General features: G+C 48.2%; 1 protein-coding gene and 1 long non-coding RNA gene across 2 annotated transcripts; both read left to right on the forward strand.

Moving 5' to 3' along the window:
• Positions 1-232: 232 nt before the first annotated feature.
• On the forward strand, positions 233-27,407 carry cbx6b (chromobox homolog 6b). The gene is made up of 10 exons (XM_061223211.1): positions 233-353; positions 1,176-1,219; positions 1,442-1,507; positions 4,110-4,176; positions 4,896-6,149; positions 17,010-17,753; positions 18,942-19,155; positions 20,443-20,684; positions 23,024-23,203; positions 24,384-27,407. The coding sequence occupies exons 1-10, from the start codon at positions 285-287 to the stop codon at positions 24,612-24,614; spliced, it is 3,111 nt and encodes a 1,036-aa protein (XP_061079195.1). The 5' UTR covers positions 233-284; the 3' UTR covers positions 24,615-27,407.
• On the forward strand, positions 8,700-12,917 carry LOC133114561 (uncharacterized). Its single transcript, XR_009705561.1, has 2 exons — positions 8,700-9,114; positions 9,697-12,917. It is a non-coding gene; the product is annotated as an uncharacterized LOC133114561 (long non-coding RNA).
• Positions 27,408-27,790: the final 383 nt, after the last annotated feature.

A 27,790-nucleotide genomic window follows, 5' to 3' on the forward strand; every position in this document is an offset into this window, starting at 1 on the left:
CCAAATGACTAAAATGTAAAATGTAAATGTAAATGTCTCTATTAATCACCCCACAACGTCGTTTCTTCCTAGCAAGAGTAAATGCCTAGGACAGTTAGCAGGCGAAGTTACTTGGCTGTCCCATCTTCATCGCCCCCCCCCCCCCCCCTCCCCAATCCCCACGTTGCCAGGACGACCAGACTCCGAGCACGTGACAGCGCGGTGTGTTCGTATGAGCTTGTGTGCTGCTGCTCCGGGACGCGTCTGAGCTGCGCAGGTCCCTTCTGGTGTGTCGCTGCAGAAAGATGGAGCTCTCTGCGGTTGGGGACCGGGTATTCGCCGCGGAATCCATCATCAAACGACGCGTCCGCAAGGTAGTGCTCCGTTGCTTTTTTTTTTTTTTTGCACCGGTGGAGTAGGGTCGCTGCGGCCTACTCTACGACCCCAGCAATACCAGAATCGTTTAGCTACCGTTGACGTTGCCAGCTAACGTGGGCTGGCTAGCCTAGCTAACTAGCCGGTGCCCGGTAGCTACGACGGGAATCTGACAGCCGGAATGGGCTAGCCAGCTGGCTTACTTTGTAATTTGTATGTGATTTTCAAAAGTGCGTAGCTAATTATTTTAAAACACGAACTAACGACAGATGGCAGATGACAAATATTAGACAGCATAGCTAACTAGCTCCTTCACAAGCTACTTGACTAATTTGAACCTTTTTGTCCCTGCTAGCTAACTATTATAGCTAAGCTAACTAACTAACTAACTAACTAACTGCCGAGCAGGGAAATAACTAACTTAGGTTACTGATAAAAGATCACAGTTAACAAGTGCAATCGTTGTTCACAGCCTCGTAGGCTTCACATGTTTATTTACCCCAAACCTGTCACTCCCACCCAAATTGTGATATTAGCTAGCTAGCTAACTTTGCTAAAGATAACCATAATAAAGTAGATAGTCTATTACTAGCAATCATGGATGTGTTTACTTTTTTCTTTGGTCTACATTTGTTAGCTAGTTGGTTAGTTAACTCATCGTTAGTTGACCGGTTAGCGAGAATTTTTGTTGTGGTAACATTAATATTATAACTGCACATTTCGAAGGTAACGAAGACTAACCGATTCTCCAAATCTAGCTGTTACAGACACGTTTAGCCAACCAGCTAACTTGCTGACTGGTCGATATTGTCTTGTTGCAGGGTCGCATTGAGTTTCTTGTTAAATGGAAAGGATGGGCCATCAAGTAAGTATAACACTACTGCAACTTATAGTCCGTGGGTCGACCGTATGTTTTCAGACAGCCTTTGACCAAACTACATTTCTCCGCTCCATTTTCATGTTAACTATGGTGTCTTATTGGTATAAAGTAGTTATAAACCTATCAGGTCTTTTAGGTTCAACCGTTGAACCCATATTATTTGCTACAGATAAAGCCCTGTACTTTTTCAAATGATGTTTTTTACAGAGACAGCACGTGGGAACCGGAGGAAAATATTTTGGATGGTAGACTGATCGCAGCGTTCGAGCAGAAGTGAGTTGTACATGGAGCTGACGCCTTGTGTGAACCTTTTTATGGCTATATTCAGCAACTTCTGCGTCTTCCAGGGACAATGCAATTCCACTTTGGTCAAGGCGTATTGTGAATGTTTGCACAGAGACACATCGAATGTCACATGTGCGACTCAAGGGAAACGAATGACGTAATTGTAACTATATATGTTCATATGGTGATGTGCACACACACACACACACACACACACACACACACACACACACACACACACACTTAAATAATGTTCGGCAGGTTATCCCAGGCCTTAAGTGTGTACAGGTTGCTGTCAGCGCGCTCTGCTTGTTCTCGGGTTGTATTTGTGTCGAAAATGTTGTTTGGGAGTTATTGTTTAAAAATGTTCTAGTTGTAAAGCACCTATAACATCTCACTGACAAACCAGCGGCGGTAGGCAGTATGTTGATGTTGAGCTTACCGCCAAATTAACGGTGCCAAAAAAAATATGCTCTATCAATATGAGTGGCATTTTAGCTATTTTACGCTTCTCCACTCTTGTTTTTCAACTAAGGATTGTAGTCTACGTGTTTTTCCTTATAACAGGAAACAAGTTTTAGCGATGTGAGGCATTTCCAAAATACTGAGCTGACGTGGCGTTCTATAAGCGCGTCGTTCAGCCGAACGATGAGCTGAAACCAGAGCCCCGCGCAGTCATGTATATGTTCAACGTATCTTTCACAGCTAAACTGAGCAAGTTCTCTGCTTTCTTTATGAGTCAGGCGCAGGACCCGTAAGCTGTTGCTAGTGTGCACTCTACGGTCGCCACGGTTGCAGACCTGGCAATACATGGGGATGTACAGTTTGCGCCTACGAGTATGAGTGTGGTCTGACTGTTATGACTGGTGGGGCAGACCCTGAAATCTATTGCGAGTGGTTTTTGGTGTTTTCATACATTTCACGCACCGGAGTAGTTTTCCTTTCCTGTGTCTGTGTCCTCATTCTCTGTAGCCATTTACCTCCATATCTCTGCTCAGACATATCTCTGCTCACTCGCTCTCTCTGTCTCTCTCTGTCTCCATCTCTCTCTCTTTTTTTAAAGTGTGTTTTGTATTACTGCAGAAGATGGCCGTTTAGGAGGCGGTATGACCACAGGGAATGGTTCATTTTGACGTGTGAAAGTAGTGTACTCCCTACACAGACGGTGAAGATAATTCAGGAGTGCAAGGAAACCGTTTCACTGCAGAGACGGTTAATCAGCCAGTCCAGTTGTTTTACTTCGACTAAAGGCAATTAATTTTTAATTTAAAGAAGAATTCATACAAATTTCATAAAGTTCTTTTTAAGAGTAGGGCCTGCAATACCATCCTCCAACTGCTGATGATGTCACTGGAACTAGTTGTGATTGGTTGTCAAAATTCAGTCGGAGTGTAGTAATAGTAGTAACAGTAGTAGAATAGCCAAAATGTTTTTTGGAAAAGAAATCCTTCATATTACAATTTTGAGACCTCTTGTCAATACTTTTTTCCCCCCCAATATGGCATTTGGCAGATGCTCTTATCCAGAGGGTTAAACTAAGCAGGAGACAATCCTCCCCTGGAGCAATGCAGGGTTAAGGGCCTTGCTGAAGGGCCCAACGGCTGTGCGGATCTTATTGTGGCTAGACCGGGGATCGAACCGCCGACCTTGTGGGTCCCAGTCATGTACCTTAACCACTACGCTACAGGCCGTCCCTAATTGAGCTGTGGTTCTTCAGCCGCACGGTGCAGGGCGCCATAGCGCCATGATTCACCCACAGTCACGTTCGTCATCGGCGGCCATTTTGCCGTCCTGCAGGCCCCGTGTGCCGCTGGCTCTTCATGACATTCGCTGGGCGATTAACCGAGATGAAAAGCAGACTCACGCACGCCCCGCTGTTCTCCACCCCTGAGCTAGCGTTCATTAAGGTCGATTCACAAACCATTTCCGGAGCTGAAACGAAACGAAAGTCCCAAGTTGGAAATTGATACCGTCTACAATAACGTCCCTGTTGTGAGGTAACGGTGAGGGAGAAAATGCCCAGACTATAGTCATAATACTCCCACTTAATACTTCTGCATCAGTGCTTTAGTGCTGCACTGGAGTTTAAAGGTACAATAGGTAATGTCGCACTTCTAGCGGTCAAGAGATGAATAGCAGCAACAAACCACAACACTAAATGTGCTGATGTTAAAATCGCTGTGGCTAATTGGCCGTGGCAATTAGAACCAATTTCCCACCAATGAGCTTGAATTATTGTTCAGTTACACAACGTTTTGGTACAGAGTGTCGGACCTTCAACTGCAAGTTTTGAAACGTGAAGTTAAGGACTATAAACACAGGCAGAGTTCAACATGTCAGTGAGCCTTTTTCAACGATAGGAAGGGATTTACAATGGTCTTGTAACTATGTTCTAACAGAAAAATCTTACCCGTTGTACCTTTAAGGATGAATAGCCGCTGTGAAGTACAGTATGTCGCACGCCCGCTCCAGGATCTCGGGCGAAGGGTCGGCACAGCCCACTCCGTGCGCGACCCTCTCGCCGTCTCTCCCCCGGGTTCTGTTTGCTTCCTGAGGAGTAAAAACAGGTTCTCTCTGTGCTGTTTGGCAGGGAGCGAGAGAGGGAGCTCTACGGTCCAAAGAAACGCGGACCCAAACCCAAAGCATTCCTGCTCAAGGTGGGTCTCTGGAACGGCCCTCACCGGCTGCAGTTTTGATTGGTTGCCCTGTTTTGGACCTTTTTCCTAATTTCTGTTGTTTTTAATGTTTAATGGCTTAATGTATTAGTTCAAACGTTTTTATGTTTAAATTATTTAAGTCATATTTTTAACGTCAGCTTTTCTTTATGCTCTGAATGCCTATTTAAAAACTCAATTACATGCTATTTCTGTCTGTCTGGATATCTGACCCCATTTGACTTTTTTTGGTGTTACTCTTCTTTCTTTCCGGATCTATCTACATTTTCTTTATTCATACAAACCTCTCCTTTCTCCTCCGTCCTGTTTCCCCCCTGTGTTCTGCACGTCCCTTTCCCAAAATAACACATTTACTACATATCCACTGTGACTCCACCCTCCCTCTAACTCCACCCCCTATGACACTCCCTGTAACCCCACCCCCTATGACACTCCCTGTAACCCTACCGTCTATGACACTCTCTCTAACTCCACCCCATATAACACTCCCTGTAACTCCACCCCATATAACACTCCCTGTAACTCCACCCCATATAACACTCCCTGTAACTCCACCCCCTGTGACACTCCCTGTAACTCCACCCCCTGTGACACTCCCTGTAACTCCACCCCCTGTGACACTCCCTGTAACTCCACCCCCTGTCACTCTCCCTGTAACTCCACCCCCTGTGACACTCCCTGTAACCCTGTATCTCCCTCAGACTGGAGGCCCAGCGTCAGAGCGGTCGTCTCGGGTGCCAGAGCTGCGGCGTTACCGGGCTCCCGCCGGCTCTTCCAGACCCTCGTCTTCCTCAGCGGCCCCTGCTTCCTCCCTGCAGGGCTCCCCCTCCCCCGCCCCCTCCGCGAAGCTCCAGTCTGGAGCCGCGCACCCCAAACTGAAGAAGGACATCCACCGCTGTCACCGCATGTCCCGCCGCCCCCTGCCCCGCCCCGACCCCCTGGCCCCGCCCCCCGGGTCCTCGTCCAATCCCTGCTTCCCGTCCCGGCCGCCCGTCTCCGCCTTCTCCGAAACCGTGCGCATCGTCAACCGCCGGGTCAAGCCCCGCGAGGTCAAGCGCGGTCGCATCATCCTCAACCTCAAGGTCTTCGACCAACCCGGCGCCGGCGGGGCAGCCGACAGCAGGCCGCCGCTTCCCCACGGCCGTCCGGCCTCTCGCCACGCCCACCCGGGCCGGCCCAAGGTCCCCTCCCGAAACCGCATCATCGGCAAGAACGGGAAGCGTCTGGGAGAGACGGCCTACCGCGGGCTGCGGCCCCCTCTGAGGATGCCCGGGTTCCCCATGTACGGGAAGCCCTACGGCGTGCAGCAGGTGGGCCCCGGCCCCCCGCCGGCCGGGAGAGGGAACGGTGCCCCCCGCCCGCCCGCGGCCGTGAGTTCGGACGGGTACCCGCCGCCCCCCTCTCTCTCCAGCTCCAGCGGCTCGGACAGCAGCCCCCCCTCCCCGCCCCAGACCCAGCCGGCCCCCCCTCAGCCCCCGCCGGCCCCCCCAGCCTCCCCGCCGCCCCCCAAACTCAGCCCCGAGCCCAAACAGACCCCCGCCGCGGCCTTCCTCCCGTCCGCCCCCTCCGTCTTCCTCTCCTCCTCCTCCTCCTCCTCCTCCCCCTCTTCCTCCGAGGACGATGAGGGCATCCTGGACCTGTCCGTGCCCCAGGAGGGGGCCAGGCGGGGCGGGGGTCGCTGGGCCCGCCGCCGTCGCCCGTCCAAGCCCCCCCCGCCGGCCGCCGGACCCCCGCTGCTCTCCCCTGAGCCCCCCCAGGGGCCGGCGGCGGACGAGTCGGGCTGGAACCCCGAGATGGCGCCCCGCTGCGCCAACGTGGTGGTCACCGACGTCACCACCAACCTGGTCACCGTCACCATCAAGGAGTTCTGCCGCCCGCCGGACTTCCGCAAGTCCCCGCCCCGCTCGCCGTCCGCGGCCGCCGCCCCCCCCCTCCCTCACCCCCCAGCCCAAACAGTGAAGAGTGAACGGGAAGGACACCCCAACCCCACCCTCCGACCCCCCTTTCCACCCCCCCTTTCCACCCCCCCACCCCCCCCCTTTTTTTTTTTTTTTTCTTACAAGCACTCAAATCTAAAACCCCCCACGTGTAACTCAGTCCAGTTTTCACATACACGCAGCCCACAGGCACTGCGTATCAGTACTGTATTTAATGTATATATGGGTAATGTGCCATCATGCCAGCGCTGTGTTTTTCTGAGTAATGTATTTAAGACGCGTAAACCCAGAGACTGTGTAAAGTGTTAATTGCTCCAGTCTGCACTTTGATATACGGCACTTATCAGTATACTGTATGAATATAGTCACACTTTTCTGTGCTTCGTTTGGTTTAAGCTAGCGATACTCGTACGCGCCTTCTTAGCACACACGCACACAGGCATAAGCGGACCAGTGTAGGTTTTTGTGTGTTCTCCTGGGAGCACAGCACTGTAACTGAGAGAGGGTTCAAAAGTTTGTTCAAATGTATTCGCTAGTTTTCGTGTCCTTCTCTCCTGAGGCCAAATCCAATGTCCTGCAAGACTCTAAACTGGCTATTCTGTCCAGGAGCTGTGGACTGCACTTAGGGTGTGCCACCCTGTCGAGAGAAAAATAATGACTCCTCTCCTCAGTAAAAAAAAATGAATAAAAAAAGATTATGGTTGTACATTCACCTCACCTCACCAACCCCTAGCCCTGTCTCCCTTTCAGGGGTTTTTCAGCCTCATGTGGTTGTGAGAAAGCAAGCGTCTTTGTGACGGCCTTCTGTGAAATGCACTATACAAATTGAAAGTGGCAGTTTGAAAAGACGGGTTGCAGTTAAATCCAGCGGGGAGGAAGTCACAGTTGCCCCTCCCTCCCTCCCTCCCTGCCCCGCCCCGTGTTTAACTCTGCGAACCAGCGCGACTGGCGGTTGTTTTTTTTCATTCGCGGCGCTGTTCCGGGCCAAAATCCTGCCGTTTACGTCCTGTTTTCCACACCCTCCCGCTGCTAAGGTTCAGCACCCTTGTGGTGAGACTTTAACCGCAGGCAGGTATAGATACCCAGGCTCGAAGCGTGTGCAGGTCAGTGGATTTCCTTTGTTTTTATCTAGCTTATCTTAGTGCCAGCCATCTTGGAAGCGATCCAAACCGTCATTGTGCCATACAATGCCACAAAAATAAGGGTGCAAGATAAAATGGCGTCCGTTCTTAACTCTCTCTGCATGTGCTGGCTGTCTGGCCCCAGTCGTCAAACTAGCTGTACGTGACGTAATCTTGTGGCTGTAAATGATGGATTTTCCTGTTTCACTGGGTGATATAAAGTGTAGTGTATATGTATGTGTTCATATACCAGGCCACTCAATGATACTGCATCTCAGTCACGTTGAGGCACCTACCCATTAATGTTTTCCCAATTGAAAGAACACACGTTCTGTTCTTGCTTTTGTTTTCAATGTTGGCCTTTACGCTAAAATGGCGTTTTATCCACCAGACTATATTAAACGGGGTGTTTTGATGTACTTTTAGCCTATGGTATGGGAGAAATGCCCCCTGTGTACGTTTGCTTGTGACAGGCCATTCCGTTATCTGGAATTTGAATGTAAGGTAAAGCAATGGGGATGGGAGGGGTTTTTGGTGTTATTTTTTTAATTGCATGTAACCAAAGTGATAATTGATTACACAAACGATAGCCTTGCACTGTCCTGGCTTGGCAAATTGATCTATTGGTGTGTATAACCAAAACAAAATCATTCAACATAAACACAGAACGGTTCCTACTCAGAACTGATATAATCTGCAATAATTTAAAAGTTAAAAAGTTAAAAACTTTTTCTTTGGGAAATCAACCGATCGATCTAAACGATAAATAGATGAGTTGATGATCCCGGGTTAGGAGTTAATGCAGACCTACGGTTGCATATTCATCTATATGTGTGCAACTGGCCTTTTCTGTGCCTCAAAAAATGTTTCAGGAAGGTTTTTAGTAGTCTGATTTCCCACAGCCATTTTGAAAAAAAAGAAGAAGAAAAAGATTGAGATTTTTCTTGCTTTAGGTTCCTGAAATCCTTTCTGTGAGGAGAGAGAGGAGGGTGTGTTCAGAGGAAAAGGTAAAAATACCACACACACTCATTCAGGGCCTTTTGTTTTAGGGTCTATTTCTGATCCTTATCTTTTTTCCATTCAAAGAAAATAGATGTCTGCCTTGCTAACTCTAGAGTGCCTTTCAGAGGAAAAAAACACTCATTCTTTTGTTCCCTATATTGAATGTACAAAAGTACAGAGTATTGCCTAACAGCTGAAGTATCCCAGCCCCCCCTCCCCTCCCCAAATTTGGAACGCACACGTGTAAATGTATGTACCTAACCCCACTGTGGGTCCTGAGCTCGCCGCCTAAGCACACGATGTCGGTCAGCGCTTCTGACCAGCCACTGTGTGCCGGTCAGGCTCACACGGACATGAGCGGGAGGAAGACTGTTCATGCGCAGGTCAGCGGGCTTGCGGGTTGGATTTCCCCCGATCAGCCTGTGGGGGGGGCGCTGGCACGGGAGGAGACGCTGAAACCCTGCTGAAGCCCTGCCGACTGAAACGCTCCCCTCCCTGGGCGACGCTGGAGCCCTGTGGAGCTGCCAGGATGGCCCGGTTTCAGTACCAGACTGTCGGGATGGCCCGGATTCAGTACCAGACTGTCGGGCCCACAAATGCACTAGAACAGTGCCTTAACAGCTGCCCCTCATTGGCCGGATCAGCACTCTGATGCGGGTGATCCCGAGCACCCGGTACCAGGCCCGCTCCTGTGGGCCCGAACCCCACTCCTGTGGGCCCGAACCGCACTGGCTCCGGGCCCTCCACGCAACCATTACGGCTTCGATCGTTTCATTCTTCCGTTTAAACGGGGCAGCGACTACGGACGGACGGACTGATCCACTCTGCGGAAATGGCACATTCTGATTGGTGCTGTGAGGGTGAGTGACATGGTTCTGTCTGACTGCAGATGTAGGGTGCAGCCCAATACTCAAAAGACTGTTCCCTCCTTTCCTCCACTCATCTCCTCCTATCTGGAAATACGGGGGGGGGGGGGGCAGGAGATGAGTGAAGGAAAGGAGGATACATTTTTCTAATTTTGGGACGCACCCAGAGATTCTTATGGAAACAGGAAGCAGGAAGTAGGAAACAGGAAGCAGTGACTTAGCAGTTGTCGTGCTTGAAGTGAGGCTCGTTTAATAATGTCACCCGTTTGCGCAGGTTGCTGAATTTGAGGCAGTGATAACTGGTAATAATCTTTATTGTTATGTTATGATTTTTATTGCTTGCTTTTGGCAGACTTTGTCTGTGCAGATAAAGGGCAGGTCTTTCTGTAGCAGGCTCACAGCTGGAGGTGTTGAGGATTGAGGCAGTGTAGGTGAGTCAGCTCCTCCACATTGGATGGCAGTTCCAGGGCAGGAGTCCAGATTTCTCCTGATGTACCGCAGGGTCTGTTCCGCCCCTCGGTTGGCTCAGCCTCTCTCTGTTCAGGGTCTAACTCCTCCTTCCTCTCCTTGCCCAAGGTGCCTTTGTGGAGACGGCAGGCTCTGGGAGAGAGCGAGAGAGAGAGCGAGAGGGGGAGAAGATCCAGGAAGATCACGTCGCATCACAAAGGGAAGCCAAGGAGCCAGGGGGAAGCGGATATCTCCATGTCACAGGACTGTCCAAATAAGGGAAGGACTCAAGCAGGGAAATACACGTGTTTTGTTATTTTCTGTGTGCGAGTGTGTGTGCGCACGCATGTGGGAGTGCTCGCGTCAATGGAAGTGTTTTCTGTGTGCGTGGTACGATGTGGGCACGTGTGTTTGAGCGTGTTCTGCCCCGTCAGCCGTGCTGGTTTGGGACGCCGCCTTTGGTGCAGGGGCTCAGTGCAGCGTTGCTGAAATGCAGGGCTCTGGAACAGAGAGACGGTTTTAGCCCTTTGAAGAGCAGGTTATTTTGGAACTCTTTAAGTCGGTGTTCTAGAACTCCATTGCTTTCAGTCACCAGTGGTGATTGTGACATCATCAACATTAGAATGTTCAGTTACGAACATTCTAATCTGATATTCATGGCCTCACGCTGTAAAGGGTCAACGATGGCCGCCTCGGACTTGATTCGTCCCGACTCAAAAAACCCTCCCGGGCTCTCAGGAGCCCCGCCTTCATACACACGCTCCGTATTAGGGGCACTAGGACCAAACTGAGGCCCCAATGGACCATCGTACCATCACCTACACCATCTGCCCTACATTTCTGTCTCGCTCAGGCCCCTGAACTCCTCTGTGGAATACGGCTGTCTCGAGTTGCTTGGGTTATCAGTTATCAGTCTCTGAGTCATTTGTGTGGGCTGTTCTGAGACCGCAGGGTGTCAGAATCAGAGTACAGAGAGGCCAAGTTAAATGCAGTGAATGAAGTGAGATTTTTATTTTTACCGTGCATCAAAAGGGCCATTGTTTTTTTTTTTGGTTTTTTTTTAAATCATTATTCCCTGTCCATGAAAGGAAGCTAACTTGGATGGATTACAGTTTGTCATGTACACAGAGATTAAGAGCACTTAGCAAACCTTTTTAAGAAAGGTACATTATAACAGCTTATTTTTCCTCAACCCTGTCAGTAACCAGTGTGAGCCACATTAAGTATGTATATAGTGTAATTTAGGTATGAATTGGATTTTAGACATAGGATTTTGTCGAATGTGGTAGGTTTGCAGCTAGAAAATGTTCAGTAATTACAGTAAAGATCTGGTTTAAGTGCAATCTGATTATAAGTGACTGTAGGACTGTAGAGTTATTCATGGCCAGTTCTGTACCTGAAGTGACCAAGAGGGTTGTTCTCCATCTGAGGAGACCAAGTCTTTGACGAAACATTTTGACCAATGACAATGGCATAAATTACTTGAAAGCCCGAAAAAAACAATGTCCAAAATGCTAATAATTTCTGATGTGTCAGAATATACTACTACATATATTCGGAAATGTACTGTATATCTACAATTCCCATGTAATTCGGTGCATGTATTGTACATTTAGATAGGGTTTTGAATACACATGACTATGTAGACAGCAACTTGTACTTATTTTTGGCAATAATTATTTTTTTATTTTTATTTTTTGTCCGGAATGCCTTACATTTTGTAGTTGATGTTACATTTTTTTATTAGGCACCGAATTGGGCGATTCTGACACCTATAGTCTTAACCGGTACCAGAGGGCGACTGGATAAAAGCTCTCTTGGCGATGAACAGAAACCCTGTCCCAGCACCCAGTTCATTTAATCATGAGCGCTCTGCACTGGTTTCATCCAGGGAGCCGTTACCTCCACTAGCCGGGAGCGTTGAGCAGCCAGCGGAACTCTCAATCGACTTCGGTACTGAGAGCTTTGTAATCATTTCTAATTCATGGCCTGTTTTTTTGTGGAGCTCCTTGGTGTACAATACCTCGGACGACCTTGTTAGCTGGTCTGCTTTCAGCTCACGTCCGGATTTCTCTTTCAAGCTCGTTCTTTTCGGGTGGTTCGCCCTTCCCGTGGGCACTGAGTACGCACCCTCCATCTTAGTCATGGTGTTGACATCCTAATCACATTCTGCATTCTCTGTGGTGCTTAAGGATCTAGGTGCTATGTGTATTATCTATGGTGCTTGGCAGAAGCCAGTTGAATTCCCAACCAAAAATAAGCCCCAACTGGACAGCCTATATTCCTTATTTTCTGAACCTGGGTGCTGTAGCTTACCTGTGAGCTTACCTGTGAGCTTACCTGTGCAAGTGCGGTTATAATGCAGAGAGTGTGGTTATAACGCGGAGAGTGTGGTTATAACGCAGAGAGTGTGGTTATAACGCAGAGAGTGGTTATAATGTGGAGTGTGATTATAATGCGGAGAGTGTGGTTATAATGCAGAGAGTGGTTATAACGCGGAGAGTGTGGTTATAACGCAGAGTGTGGTTATAATGCAGAGTGGTTATAATGCGGAGAGTGTGGTTATAATGCGGAGAGTGTGATTATAATGCGGAGAGTGTGGTTATAACACAGAGAGTGTGGTTATAACGGCGCTGCCTACGCGTTGCTTCTCTGTTCGTGAGAAACGCACAGCCCTGCTGTACTCCATACTCATGCACTGTAATGTTTTTAAAGAATTATAAAATGAGGCCACAGCTCTTTAGGGTGCTGTGCTTCCTGGTGTGGATTCCCTGGAGTTGACACAAAGGAGAACCGTGAGCACTTGAGACTCTTAGGAATAAGTGTGATGAGTCATTTAAATATTTTTAAAGACAACTGTGCACTTGAGACTCGTAGGTATAAGTGTGAGAAGTAATTTTCCTTTTTCTTTCTTTACTTTTGTTTTGGAGAGAACTGTGTGTAGTTGGGGGATGCACTTAGGAATAAGTGTGAGATTTAATTTGACAAAAAAATTGTATTGGTTCTCACTCATTTCAGTGTGATTAAGAGTGCTGTCCGGCCAGTGCATGGAACAGTAAGTGCCAAAGTTGTCCTCTGGCTGGGGTCGCTGTGATGCTGTGGGTGTGGGCTTGAGCGAATGGGAAGGCAGGCTTGTTGGCGGTCTGTTGTACAGGACTCCCGATTGGTCGCCGTGAGGTAACGTGTGTCCTGTGGAGCGCTGTTGACCACCACCGTGATGTTAATGATGTGATATCGTTTTAGAAGCATGTTTTTAAATCGTCAAGCTCTATTTGTTCAGGTCATGTTACGTCATGTTACTCTTTGTGTTTAGTGTCATGTTTTTAATAAAATTACTTTGAATGACTGTTCAGATGATCTGTTAAGTTGTCATGGAGACTGCACCCTTCTGACACATTTGCCTGTACTCTGATGGCTATCTTCCATTTTCTGTGTGAGTGCATGGCATGATGGGAAATGTAGTTCTGATCAGAGGAGATTAGTCCCACTGGTGATGACTGGTAGCTCAGCACACAACACGCCATTGGAAACTTCTCAGGCCTGAAATACCTTTACTCTAGTCCAGTGGTCCTCGTTCCTGGTCCTGGAGAGCCACAGGGTGTGTTGGCTTTTGTTTTTGCCTTAATATCAGCAACCATGTCGGACCCAACAAACCAGGTAATTGATCGAAGTGCTGAGAAATAACAAAAACCAGCACACCCTGCGTCTCCAGGACCAGGAGTGAGGACCCCAGCACACCCTGTGGCTCTCCAGGACCAGGAGTGAAGACCCCAGAACTTAGCGTTACATTTCACCTATTAATATGCAAGAAAAGACTTGTATCTAAAAATGTTGCCATGAATCCTTTATGAAGATATTTGGAGAATTATTTTGATAAATGGATGCTATTAAGCTAAATGATGAAGCGGGGGAAATTTATGTCCGTTTTAAACTGCTCATTTCATTATCGGTAATATATTTTTTCCTGTCAACTAAGAGGATCCCTGTCTTTCCTATTTTTCATTTATAGTGTTTTTCTAATCATATCTCTGGATCTTGACAGGTTTAAAGCAGCGGGTGTTTTATATACTTATGTGATACAGGCGCAGATTTGCATTTGTACGTAATTGTCTTGAGTCAACACCCTTCCGGAAGGTTATTTCAGCACGCGATGTGCCGTTAGGTTGACCTCGAGCGGTTATAGTAGTCTCAACCCATTTCTCGAGCCATCGGCCCTGAGTCTTTCAAGTGCGGCTTGAGGTTTGAAGTGTCTGCAGTGGCTGTAGTTCTCAGTCTGTTCACCAGGTGGCACTCAAACCACTTAAAAGAGGCTTTGTGCGGCTGACTGGGGATGTTAATGTTATTAACGGATCCGAGTGCAGCAGTCTGCGGTTTAATTGGTTTCCTCTGGGAGAAATTTGGACTTTTATAGAGAGGAAAATCTGAGGGGAACCTAAATCTCTTTCCCGCCCCCAATATCCTTGGCTGCCCCAGCGGCAGATGGATCTGTTGCTCTGGGCTGACCTGCCCTGGAATTTGCCCTCACAGCACCATTTATTATAGCACCAGATACAGTCTTCATTCAAAACGTAAACTCAAAAATATGTTTTCTCTTGTGTGCCCAAGTTCATCCTCCTAACGTTGAAGTCATTAGAGAAACCTTTCCAAAGTGTTCTGGATACCATAGGTTTACTCATATTTTTCAGTTGCATCCATTCGTTTTCCTATCAAATTTCACATTACAATATTACAAATCGAATGAGTGCCAATACAATTGTAGAAATTACGGTAAAATACAGCAAATAACTCCTAGGAGAAGAGTATTACTGTAGGATAGAAAACTCAGAAGGGAGCAGTTTTCCTGTAATACATCAGGTTGAATTCACACACTCCTGGACGTTTTCTCAAGTGTCTTCCAGGGCTGCTGTCCTATAAACCATGACACAGCTGACTTGTCTCAGACCCTGTGGGCCAGTTTTGTAAAGGCAATTAAATTTATTTTATTTTTATTTTTATTTTTTTGCCAAAATTCTACTTTACTATTTACCGCAGAACAGTTTTCAGAAAATGCCTCTTACATCTTTCTGCACCAAACAGAATGACCTCTGAGGTCGTTAGTAATTTTCCTTAACATACTATTTCGGGCTAGTTGTTGCATAGGCAGGGAGTGGGCTGTTATTGTTCGTGAAAGAAAGAGTGCCATTAATGAAGATCAGAGGTTATAACTTTCAGTTCCAACCATTCAGAGTCCCCGCATACTTCTTATTCTTCTCACTGGACCAAGTACCATACACCTCTGCACCAAGATCAATATCCAACTGAGCACAAAAAATAAAATTCTGATGTTGCAACTCTGTTGACAAGACCAGCAGAGATGTAACATAAAAGGCGCGATTTGTTCTCACATTCCGTCTACACGAAAGGAGCTTGCGTGTATTTCATAAAACATTTTTCCTCCATATTTTCTTTTACTGGAGGCTGTTAAGAAAATTCAGGCACAGATCCAACAGCTGTTGTTCTAGTTTCTACTAGCTGTGAGCTGTGTTGAGTAACAGAATCTGGAACGGTCTTCTGTGCGTCTGTACTCTGAAACCAGCGAAGCCTCGATGAAGAGCTATGTGCTTGGACCGGTTCCCTCTTCCCACTGGCGAGGAATTTCAACTGGCTTGTTATTTGATCTTTTCTTTTCTAACCTTCCCCCTTTCTAGCCGTTTCCGTCCGCAGTGGACTGTTCTTTTGACCTCAGTTTTGAAAACTACTCTCAAATCCCTCCTGATAAATATGGAGGCATCTTGCACGCATATTAAAACAAATATGTATCTTCGCCTTCTAATCACGTAGCGGATATAGATTACACAATCCACGCCCCTCGCTTAGGATGCAGCTGACGAAACAGTCCCTGTGTCACGCGTCTACTGCACTCCCCCCCCCCTGCCAGCACCTCTAGCGCTGCTGACGAGGATACTTTTCAATTGACTGAAAGACCTGTGCGCCCAAGCGACCGCACATTTGCATTCGCTTTGTTTCCTTATGGAACATCGACGCAATACACATATATATATTTTTTAGAAGCGCCATCGAGATTTAGTTACACTGAATAGACAACGGCGGCCATTTCTGTATCTTCTGCGTTCAATGTTTTGATTGATTCAAAGAAGACGAGATTATGCAGTCTCGTGTTGCTTTGATTCTATGTGCTAAAATATTTTATTGATCCAACCACATATTTGACAGCGGTGGTTGGTGGTCGGTATGTGTTGCCACCACGTGCGTTACCTGGCGCCATTTACCGTCCTGCCCGAATCCCCGCTTTTACCCCAATGCCTTCTAGATTACGTGTGTGTTCTACACGCACGCAGTTGAGCAACGACGCACGCAGTCCTGCTCGCGCTCCTGTATGCCTCTTTGGCGGGTGTGAGGGTAGGCTATTTTGCCGTGTAGCCTAGTTATAAGCGTTACAATTCTTAAAACTGTCTCCGCGCACCTGATGATCAGGTCCTGGTCTAACGGTTAACCTTGCGTCTAACCGCCTCTTCGACATGTATCACCTTGCTCCTGCTACAGATACGTGCCGGACCTGACAACTTTCTCCCCTTCTGCCCAGAAACTGTCCCTGGGAACTCGTCCATGTCCACCGACGGCTTATGTCAACCATACCTTGTTTATACGCGTGGTGTCTATCATTGAATTCACTTCTGTTAGCGTGTGCTTGACATAAATTCGTTCGAGCATCAGTGCGTATAGCCCATATGACTCTGTGAAACGGTAGGGAGCAATATCTCTGTATCTTACACTCAGCGGCAGGTCCACCTCACGAATTATTCAACAATAACCGCGGGGGGTTAAAGAGAGAAATAACCATCATTTTGTAATGCGCCAACCTTGGGTTAACTTGTGCTTTATTTATTTTTTAGGGGGGGGGGGGGCACATAGGTAGCAAGGCTTTAATCGGTGCTGCATCCTACTGGGTTTCCCTATAGGTTATAGCCTACATTAATTTGGCCGACGTCTCTCTCTCTCTTTCTCTCCCTCTATTTTTCCTCTCTCTCCGTCTCTCTCTCTCTCTTTCTATCTCTCACTCACTATCTCCGTCTCTCCCTCCCTCCCTCTCTCTCGGCATTGGTCTGTGTGTTGATGTGAATTGCTTCCACCTCCCCTATGTAGCCTACCACCCCTCGTGTTCAGCGGGAGAAGCTCATCAGCGTACAAAGAAGGTTTTCGACAAGAGAGCGCAAAGGACTACCAGGGCACGCTCCACATGTCAAAACTGGAATAGAAGAAAAAATATATATCCGTGCTGACTTTCCTATTGAGACAAATTCTACTCTTTTCACATTTAGCTATTGGAAAGGGAGAGGGTTTTACGCTGAACGTTCCCGTTCTTTAATTGGAAATTGGAAACGGGTGACATATTTACGATGGGTCCAGTGAGGTTTAACGATATTTAATAGTAACAAAAAAAGAATTCGTTAAGGCTTGATCTATTTGAAACCCCATTCTCTCCGATACTGTTAAATCACACCGCCACCCTGAAGTTCCTCGTTGTTGTCTTGGCCGCTGGGATGCTGGCCTTTCTCGGCGCGGTCATCTGCATCATCGCCGCGGTCCATCCCGGAACCACCGCTGCTGCACCCCAGGCACTATCTGGAAACCAGTCTCTGTCGCCGGACTTATCGCAGGGTTCAATGGCCCAAGCCGGCCCCCTGAGCGCTCTCCACGGTGCTGAATCGCCCGGAGGCGGAGTGAATGGTCTGGGAGCTTCGACATTTAGCGGGATAAGCAACTCGGCAGCAGTGGGAGTTGGAAGCAGGCAACAGTTTAGCTTTAACCGACTCATTTGCACCCCTATTCCCGCCGGGGAGTGTAAACCGAAGCACAACCAGCAACAGGCCGACGACCCGTCGGCGTTTGCCGGAGAGGACTGGGGTTACCTCCGCACCATGGCCGAGGAGCTCCGACAAACCGTCCTGCAGCAGAAGAGCCAGATCCTGGGCGACAAGCGAACCATCCAGGAACTCACGGGCAAGTTGTCGGATTGTGAGAGCGGTCTGGAGGACCGAAGCATGTCGGAGAGAAGCGCAGGACTTTGGGGTGGTGACAAGGGCCGCCTAATGCTAGGGGACGACACCCCGAAGCACACCACGCGCGCCCTCGAGGAGCTGGAGGGCGCTATCATTCAACTGAAAGACCGTATCGAGAAACTAGAGGTGAGAGAAACAAGCGCCGATATGAATGACCAATTATATACGTGCACGGATTTACTGAAGTACCGAGATAAGATAGGCATGTGCCGAGGTATTCTTTCTTTGTTTTATTCTGGATAAACAACGAAAGGAACATCAAGGCAAATGCGCATTGGAAAGACAGCGCGAGAAATAAAATCTTTACCTGTTGAGCCCTGTTTAATTGCTTGAATTATCAATTGTTTTAGACTCACATTAACTATTTTACAGACTATATTTCAATTACATTAAAACATAGATTTGTAGGTAAGCTATTATTCCTCTCAGAGCATTCTCAGTGTTGACCAAAAACGTTTTGCGATCCATCAATTTTAATTGTGCTGCTTTTTGTCAAAAATGGGTAAAATAAATAAGCACTGTCAGTAATTAGTTATCTTAAGAAACCGATGGAAAAAAAAACGCTGTCGTGAATATGCTATTTAAAAAAAAATCAAATCATAAAGGGGAAATGTTAAACCCTGGTCATGTTTGTTCAGTCTAAGTCTAAAAATAAATATAATTACGGATAAATAATAATGTCTGATTTTATTGATTAGTCCACAGGCCAACACCAAACCACCACCCCCCTCAAACTTCTCTTAGCTCGCAGTCACACCGGGGGGAAATATGATCCAGCTTCAAAGCGAACTCTCGGCACACATGGCCGTTAGTTACAGGCAGTGGAATTAATAAGTAATGAGAGCTACATAGAGAATAGCAAAGGATATTGGTTTGATTTCTCCCCTAACATAATAAGTGGGTTGAAGAGAACTGTTATTAGAATTATTCAAGCTTTATTCTTGTGCCGTCAGTGCTCTCTCTCTCTCTCTCTCTCTCTCTCTCTCTCTCTCTCTCTCTCTCTCTCTCTCTCTCTCTCTCTCTCTCTCTCTCTCTCTCTCTCACACACACAATCTCTTTTCCTCCCTCTATGAATCCAATGTGCTTTATTGGCAGAAAATGCACAGAGTAAATGTTGCCGAAGCAAACATGAAACACGTATGTGTATAACAGCACACGATATGAACAATAATTCATACTAGGCCTACTATATCAACAAGTAGAATCTCCCTCTGTCTCTCTCTCCCCCCCTCCACCTGTGTGAAAATCTGAATGAATGCACATCAGGCCCACTGCACACACAGTGAGTGTTGTGTTTGTGTTCTCTCCTGGCAGTCGGATATGGGCCCGTCGGTGGGGAACCACACCGGGGAGGGGCAGGGCGAGGCGGTTCGGGGCCGGGTGGAGGACCTGGAGAGCGAGCTTCAGCACAAGATGCGGCAGCTGGAGGAGCAGAGGACCGCGCTGAGGAAGGAGACGCAGAGCCACCACTCCCAGATCGACCAGGGCCTCCGCTCCCTGCACCACCGCATCGCCAGCCTGGAGCACGGTAGGGCAGTCTGGAGCAGGGTGGGGCAGTCTGGTGCAGGGTAGGGCAGCCTGGAGCAGGGTAGGGCAGCCTGGAGCAGGGTAGAGCAGCCTGGAGCAGGGTAGGGCAGCCTGGAGCAGGGTAGGGCAGTCTGGTGCAGGGTAGGGCAGTCTGGTGCAGGGTAGGGGGGAAGCCAGGGGGTTGGTGGAACAGATGGGAAGGAAACGGAATAAAATAATTCTGAAAGAATGGTGGAAAAGAAACACCTGTAAGAAACACCTGTAAGAAAATTAACCAAGCCCTGGTGCAGTATTAGAAGTTACTATGGTCAGTTTTCATAACAAAACATCACTGGATGGGACAATTGAAGTATTGCATTACATTTTCTTTAGGTTTAGAAAGGTTGTATTATGGTATGTGAATTGGTTGTATTACGAAAACTATAAATGTCTTAAGTAAATATACAGTCCCCTGCAAATATATTGGAACAGCAAGGCCAACTACTTTGTTTTTGCAATACACTGAATACATTTGGGGTTGAGATAAAAAGATGAACACGAGACAAGTGTTCAGAATTTCAGCTTTTATTTCCTGGTATTTACACCTAGATGTGTTAAACTACTTATAACATAGTACCTTCGGTATCAGACCATCCAATTTTTAGGTGAGCAAAAGTATTGGAACAGAGAGTATTTAAGTAAATGAAAGTAAATAACACTTTATATTTCACAGCATATCCCTTGCTTGCAATAACTGCATCAAGAAAACTGCATCACCAAACTGTTGCATTCTTCTTTTGTGAAGCTTTTCCAGGCTTTTACCGCTGCCTCTTTCAGTTGTTGTTTGTTTCGGGTTTTCCCTTCAATCTCCTCTTTGGTGTTCCAATACTTTTGCTCACCTAAAAACTTGGTGGTCTGATACAAAAGGTGATATGTTCTTTAACAAATCTAGATAGAAATATCAGGAAATAAAAGCTGGGATTCAGATCCGACATCTTTTGACCTCAAACTCAATTGTCTTCAGTGTATGGCAAAAACAAAGGAATTGACCTGGCTGTTACAATACTTTTGGAGGGGACTGTATGAAGGAGTCACAACTGGCCCTCTAAACACTTATTTTGAAAATGGGGGGTGCTACCAAACCAGCAGCCAGGGTTCTCTGAAATGTCCTCCTCTCTCTCTCTCTCCCTCTCCCTCTCCATCTCCCTCTCTCCCTCTCCCTCTTCCTCTCCCCCTCTCCCTCTTCCTCTCCCCCTCTCCCTCTACTTCTCTCCCTCCCTCTCCCCCTCTCTCTCCCTCTCTCTCGCAGGTCATTCACAGCATCACTACCCTGAAGGGTACAAGCTCTCCTTCCCTCTCAGGACCAACCACATGTACGGGCTGGTTCGACTGGCCATCCCCGAGCTGTATGCCCTGACGGCCTGCTTGTGGCTCCGGGCCAAGGAAGGGGGTATCGGCACGCCCTTCTCCTACTCTGTCCCGGGGCAGCCGAATGAGCTGGTGTTTCTGCAGGGTCTGCATAAGCCGGTGGAACTGCTCATCAATGACAAGGTACACATGCTGGCTGAGACTGTATTTATAACCGCAGTACTTAACAACAGGGTTCCCTTCCTGTGAATCAGCGGTCACTTCCTGTGAATCCGCGGTCACTTCCTGTGAATCTGCGTTCACTTCCTGTGAAACAGAGGTCACTTCCTGTGAATCAGCGGTCACTTCCTGCGAATCAGCGGTCACTTCCTGCGAATCAGTGGTCACTTCCTGCAAATCAGCGATCACTTCCTGTGAATCAGCGATCACTTCCTGCGAATCAGCATTCACTTTCTGTGAATCAGCGTTCACTTCCTGCGAATCAGCGGTCACTTCCTGCGAATCAGTGGTCACTTCCTGCGAATCAGCGATCACTTCTTGTTAATCAGCATTTACTTCCAGTCAATTAGCGCACGCTTCCTGTGTAAATAAGTCCAAACTACTTTTGTTCCCTCGGTGACGACTGGACCACAGTTGCTTTCAGAACAAGCAGGTTATGCTTGGAGGAATTACATCCCTTTTTATACACACCAAAAGTAATTGAGCGGTTGGCTTCTCCGCCGTTTCCCAGTAGTCAGGTGCATTCAAACGCTTCCTATAAGAAAGCTTTCAGTATCTAGTCTTCATTAAATGCTTTTAATTGCCTTTGGAGTCAACAGGTTGTCAACATGAGGACCAGAGTTGTGTCAATGGAAGATGGAACAGTGCCGGACTAACAAAAGAGCCAAAAGAACAGAAATTGTACCAACTGTCCAAATACATATGGTCTTGCACTGTATGGTCACGTCATCTGTGATTGGCTGAGCTGAACCCGCGGGCGGACCTGCTGTTTGCAGTCTTGGAGGCAGCGGCTGCCTCCCCGTCGTCACTGAGGGACGGGACATAGCTTGGGCGTGTAAATAATTGAAACAGGAAATTCTGGAGAATACTGGCTTCCTGGAGGTCAGTGAGTGGGTGACGAGTATTAACATGACAACTTAGTCCATTCTCCTGTTTTTTTCAAGTATTTTTTTATAAATTCAGTATAAGTTCAGTCTGATCCAATTAGAGCCAGTATTAGATACACCGCCCACACCCCGTCCCTCGGCAGCCCAAAGGAGAGCAACACGCCTTCTTCAAGCCGTCTCGCTTCATGCTCGTGACCGTGATTCTGAGGGACCGGGAATCGAACATTCTCCGGTTGTAAAAAAGGATGAGAAGGACGGGATGGGAAGGGGTGTCGTGCTTCCCGTAAAGACGTTGTTCGCAGTGGTGGAACAACCTCCCCATTCCTGCAGGGAGGGAACTGCCCACTCACTGCCCGTCCATCACAGGGCACACACACCATTCACTCACACACTCATACCCACGGGCAATTTAGACTCTCCGATCAGCCTAACCTGCATGTCTTTGGACTGTGGGAGGAAACCGGAGTACCCAGAGGAAACCCACGCAGACACAGGGAGAACATGCAAACTCCGCACAGAGAGGCCCCGGCCAACCGGGATTCAAACCCAGGACCTCCTTGCTGTGCTACCCACTGCCCCACCTGTCACCAGTTCAACCTGTCTCAATCTTTTTAGCCCCTTTTAGTTGTACTTTGTAGTTTAATCCAGGTCTGTTGCATTTGTATTTATCTTGGTAGTTCATCTTGTAGTTCTTCAACTTTTTACCATGTGCATGAGACTTAGTGTTCACGGCTGTACAACCGATTCTTGGTGAATTGTACCGACCTGATGTGCATTCAAGATGCCAAATGTTAGTGTATAGTATAGTATAGTAAAGTATTTGGCTGTTATAATACATTATAATGAAAGTAATACTTGCTCTTACCTTAAAAAATAAATCACAGGTAAGCAACGAATCAGCTAGCTGGCATTGTTAGACCTAAGTCACATCCTTTTTTATTAAACAGGCATTGGTGGCGAACTAAATGGAATATTCCTTGTTCAACGGTAACAGTTTGCTGCAAACATAGCTTGGCGCAAACGTTTACTGTCGAGCGCACGTCTGTTCTGTAGTAAGGACCTTTGGTATGTACTTTTTGTACGCCCACTTTGGATAAAAGCTTCTGCTCGGTGGCCTGTAGCGTAGTGGTGAAGCTAAATGACTGGGACATGCAAGGTCGGTGGTTCGATCCCCGGTGTAGCCACAATAAGATCCACACAGCCCCTTAACTCTGAATCAATCGACCTTAGCAATCCTTCCCTGGATCAAGGCCGTTAACCCTGCGTCACTCCAGGGGAGGATTGTCTCCTGCTTACTCTAATCAACTGTGCGTTGCTCTGGATAAGAGCGTCTGCTAAATGCCATTAATGTAATAATGCAATGTAAAATCCAAAAGTGTGCTGGTGTGACGTGTCACTTCCCTCCTCCTCCTGTAGGTGGCGCAGCTGCCCCTGTCCCTGCCCCAGGGCAGCTGGCAGCATGTGTGCGTGAGCTGGACCCTGCGGGACGGGGCGTGGCGGGCCTACCAGGGGGGCAGGCTGAGGGGCGAGGGAGAGGGCCTGTCTGCCTGGCACCCCATCCGGGCCGGGGGCGTGCTGGTCCTGGGGCAGGAGCAGGTGCGTGTGGAGGGGGTGGGGAGGGTTGGCGGGGGGGGGGGGAGAGTAACTTAACAACCGAAGGCTGTGTGTTTGTTCTGGGTGTCAAATATTCTGTCTTTTTTATTTTTTTATTTGGTAGTTCTGTGACTTTCCCCATTTTTTGTGATTTTTCATGTGATGATAATTTAACCTTCATGTAGCCCAGAGTGTCATTTGTACACAGGCATACGCATTTTGACAATATTTCCAAAGGCTGGGAAAGCAAAGTGGAAAGCAATGGATTATTTGTAATGTGTTGAGATCAAGATTTCCATCCTTCTCAGTTATAAGCACGGTCAGATGTATGACAACCCCTGTCAACAATGTTGGTGACATTCAGTGACAAGACGTGCTCCACCAAAGACCAAACTTAGCAATGTGTAACATGTAGTATCCCAAAAAAATACCTTACCTTCCTTCACTTCTCTTCCTGTCTGACTGCTGACATGTCCTGTCTACCTCTCTCCTCCTTTTCTCCTCCCCTCTTCCTCTTTCCTCTCTCCTCCCCTTTTTATCGCTTCCCTCTCTCCTCCCCCTATCACTTTCCTCCCTCTCTCCTCCCCATCACTCTCCTCCCTCTCTCCTCTCTCTTCCCCCATCACTCTCCTCCCTCTCCCCTCCCTCCTCCCCTTATCCCTCTCCTCCCTCTTCCCCCTATCACTCTACTCCCTCTCTCCTCCCTCCTCCCCATCACTCTCCTCCCTCCTCCCCATCCCTCTCCTCCCTCTCTCCTCTCTCTTCCCCATCACTCTACTCCCTCTCTCCTCCCTCCTCCCCATCACTCTCCTCCCTCCTCCCCTTATCCTTCTCCTCCCTCTCTCCTCTCTCTTCCCCCATCAATCTCCTCCCTCTCTCCTCCCTCCTCCCCTTATCCCTCTCCTCCCTCTCTCTTCCCCCTATCACTCTCCTCCCTCTCCTCCCTCCATCCCTTATCACTCTCCTCCCTCTCTCCTCCCTCCTCCCCATCACTCTCCTCCCTCTCTCCTCCCCTTATCCCTCTCCTCCCTCTCTCCTCTCTCTTCCTCCTATCCCTCTCCTCCCTCCTCCCCATCCCTCTCCTCCCTCCTCCCCCATCCCTCTCTACCCTCCTCCCCTGCTTTCACACTGCCCCTGCCCCGTCTCTCTTCCCCTGACTCCCATCACACTCATCCGATAACAGGACTCAGTGGGGGGGCGTTTCGATGCCTCCCAGGCCCTGGTGGGGGAGCTGGCCCAGTTTAACCTGTGGGATCGGCTGCTGACGCCCTCTGAAGTGTCCGGTCTGGCGGACTGCAGCGAGGTCACCCTGGGCAACGTGGTGCCCTGGACGGACCAGAACATCCAGGTGTTCGGGGGGGCCACCAAAGAGCCTCTGGAGCCCTGTCCCCAGCGTGTGGGGCCCCAGCAGTGAGGTGGGGTGGACGATGTGAGGGAGGGTATTTTTGAAGCTGAGAACAGCTGTCAGCAAAAGGTACAAAAGATTGCCTTGTGTTATTGTGTTAAAAAAAGAAAACAACAAAAGTATTTTTGGATTTTAGTTTTTGGGGGATTTTTTTTTTTTTTGCGCAGTGCTACAGGACAGCAGACATCCCTTGACCCAGCCCTGGGTGATGCTGGCTGGGTTGGGGCTCAGTTGGGTTGGATTGGGCAGGCCTGGACTAGGTTTGGGCTGGACTGGGCTGGTTTGGGCTGTGTTGGGCTATGCTGGGATCTGTGTGGGCATGTGGAGTTTGCTTGGTGTCATATGTCCCACGGTTTGTCTCTGTTTTGTCTGCTTTAAGAGGTGATTTCTACTTGGAATTTACAGTATTTCTGTGAAACGAGGACCACAAGTCTGTCAAATATGTGTAATTACATTTTATTTAATATTTGGTATTAAATTTTTGCACTCACACACATAGACTTCTAATCTGTGTTCTGTGCTTATCATTATAAACAGTGAACATTTTCACATTTTGCAGGTGCATCGCACCCATGACACATCCAACACTGTAAATTCCCTTTCCCTGCATTTACAGGCAGGCTCTGACTTTTCCTCAATGACCGATCATGTTGTTCAAAAATGAATACAATTATTTTTTTAAACATCCAGGTTAGCCAAGTCTTTTTGCTCCCAAAGCGTTTTTGCGTCCAGATGGCCTGGAAACCTTGTAACCTGAATCCCATCTCGATGCAGTACCTCCCAACTAGACCCTGGTCAAACACTTCATTGCTTTGGATTCAAATCGATCTTGGTTTAATTGAGCCAACCAAGAGGACGAGAAGGCAGGGATTGCACTTTTGAGAGCATTTTGTAGGTTGCAGTCACGCTCAGTAAAGTGTAGAAAAGTATTTGAATCCAAAACCATTACCTAATGTATGTGACCTAGATCACGCTCACGCTGGTTCTGAGTCTTGGCCCATACCTCCAAGGAGTGCAGAACAAACACGGGAACAACACTCCCGCAATGTTGTGAGAACATTACTTCATTCCTGGCCTGGGCTCTCTCACCGTCAGGTCAGTTAACCCCCTCTTTCACGGTTAGTTACTCTCGCAACAGGGCACACGGCGTAGATCTGTCTGGAGATTAGGTCCACAGTCCTGCTGTGGTAAAGATCTGTCAGGAGGTTGGGGCCACAGTCCTGCAGTGGTAAAGGTCTGTCTGGAGATTAGGTCCACAGTCCTGCAGTGGTAAAGGTCTGTCTGGAGATTGGGAACACAGTCCTGCAGTGGTAAAGGTCTGTCTGGAGATTGGGTCCCCAGTCTTGCAGTGGTAAAGATCTGTCTGGAGATTGGGAACACAGTCCTGCAGTGGTAAAAATCTGTCTGGAGATTGGGAACACAGTCCTGCAGTGGTAAAGGTCTGTCTGGAGATTAGGTCCACAGTCCTGCAGTGGTAAAGGTCTGTCTGGAGATTGGGTCCCCAGTCTTGCAGTGGTAAAGATCTGTCTGGAGATTGGGAACACAGTCCTGCAGTGGTAAAGATCTGTCTGGAGATTGGGAACACAGTCCTGCAGTGGTAAAGGTCTGTCTGGAGATTAGGTCCACAGTCCTGCAGTGGTAAAGGTCTGTCTGGAGATTGGGAACACAGTCCTGCAGTGGTAAAGGTCTGTCTGGAGATTGGGTCCCCAGTCTTGCAGTGGTAAAGATCTGTCTGGAGATTGGGAACACAGTCCTGCAGTGGTAAAGATCTGTCTGGAGATTGGGAACACAGTCCTGCAGTGGTAAAGATCTGTCTGGAGATTGGGGCCACAGTCCTGCAGTGGTAAAGGTCTGTCTGGAGATTGGGAACACAGTCCTGCAGTGGTAAAGATCTGTCTGGAGATTGGGTCCCCAGTCTTGCAGTGGTAAAGATCTGTCTGGAGATTGGGAACAGAGTCCTGCAGTGGTAAAGATCTGTCTGGAGATTGGGAACACAGTCCTGCAGTGGTAAAGATCTGTCTGGAGATTGGGTCCCCAGTCTTGCAGTGGTAAAGATCTGTCTGGAGATTGGGAACACAGTCCTGCAGTGGTAAAGATCTGTCTGGAGATTGGGAACACAGTCCTGCAGTGGTAAAGATCTGTCTGGAGATTGGGAACACAGTCCTGCAGTGGTAAAGGTCTGTCTGGAGATTGGGAACACAGTCCTGCAGTGGTAAAGGTCTGTCTGGAGATTGGGGCCATAGTCCTGCAGTGGTAAAGGTCTGTCTGGAGATTGGGAACACAGTCCTGCAGTGGTAAAGGTCTGTCTGGAGATTGGGGCCATAGTCCTGCACTGGTAAAGGTCTGTCTGGAGATTTGGGCCACAGTCCTGCAGTGGTAAAAAGCTGATAGATACAGCTGAACATACCCAGCCCATTTCTGACCATCAGCACCTCTCCCCCCCTGCCACCTGCACATCTTACACTCAACCCTGGTTTGCCTGGGAGGGGGGGGGGGGTTTAGAAGTTTACCCTTTTTTCTGGGTTGCCTTCTAAGCTCATCATACAGTACCTGCCCAGTTAATCGCCAACTTATCGTGGTAAGTGCCTGATGGGGTTGCGTACCCAATGTGATGTTTTTATTTTTCTCTTATTCTTATTGGTTAACATGCTGATCGATGGTGATGTCAGTGTTGTCGTGCCCGTCCTTGGTCCGTGGTATTGTGAGATCAATCTTTTGAAACATGACCTTGATAGTAAAGTCGGTGGCTGTCGAAAGAGTTATCTGAAAAATAAAAACGTTTTGTTTTAAAACTGTGAAAAAGTATACGTTCATCTTTTTTTCCTCTCTCTTTCCTCTCCTTGTCGATCTTCCGTTCTGTGTTTATCGGTGGATTCCTTTGTAATCTTGCCGGTCTCCTTTCTGAGTGCAGCCTCGTGTTGCCTGTTCTACTGCGGGAGGTGGCGCGGGAGTTCACTGCACATTGCGCACGGTTGAGATGACTGAATAAAATGCGTTTCACGCTGGAGCCCTGTGCCAGCAGCTTTATTTAGCCGCAGCGCACTGGCCTCTCTCTGGCAGACGCTGTGTTTGTGTGCCCCCCGTGTGAGGGAGTGCTGGAAGGAGCTGGCAGAGGGGTGGAGGTGGCCTGGGGAGAAACAAACTCTCAAACAGCAATCAGACATTACCAGAGCCCAGCAAACACC

The sequence above is a fragment of the Conger conger genome, chromosome 16 (assembly GCF_963514075.1).
Source record: "Conger conger chromosome 16, fConCon1.1, whole genome shotgun sequence".
NCBI classification, from domain to species: domain Eukaryota; kingdom Metazoa; phylum Chordata; class Actinopteri; order Anguilliformes; family Congridae; genus Conger; species Conger conger.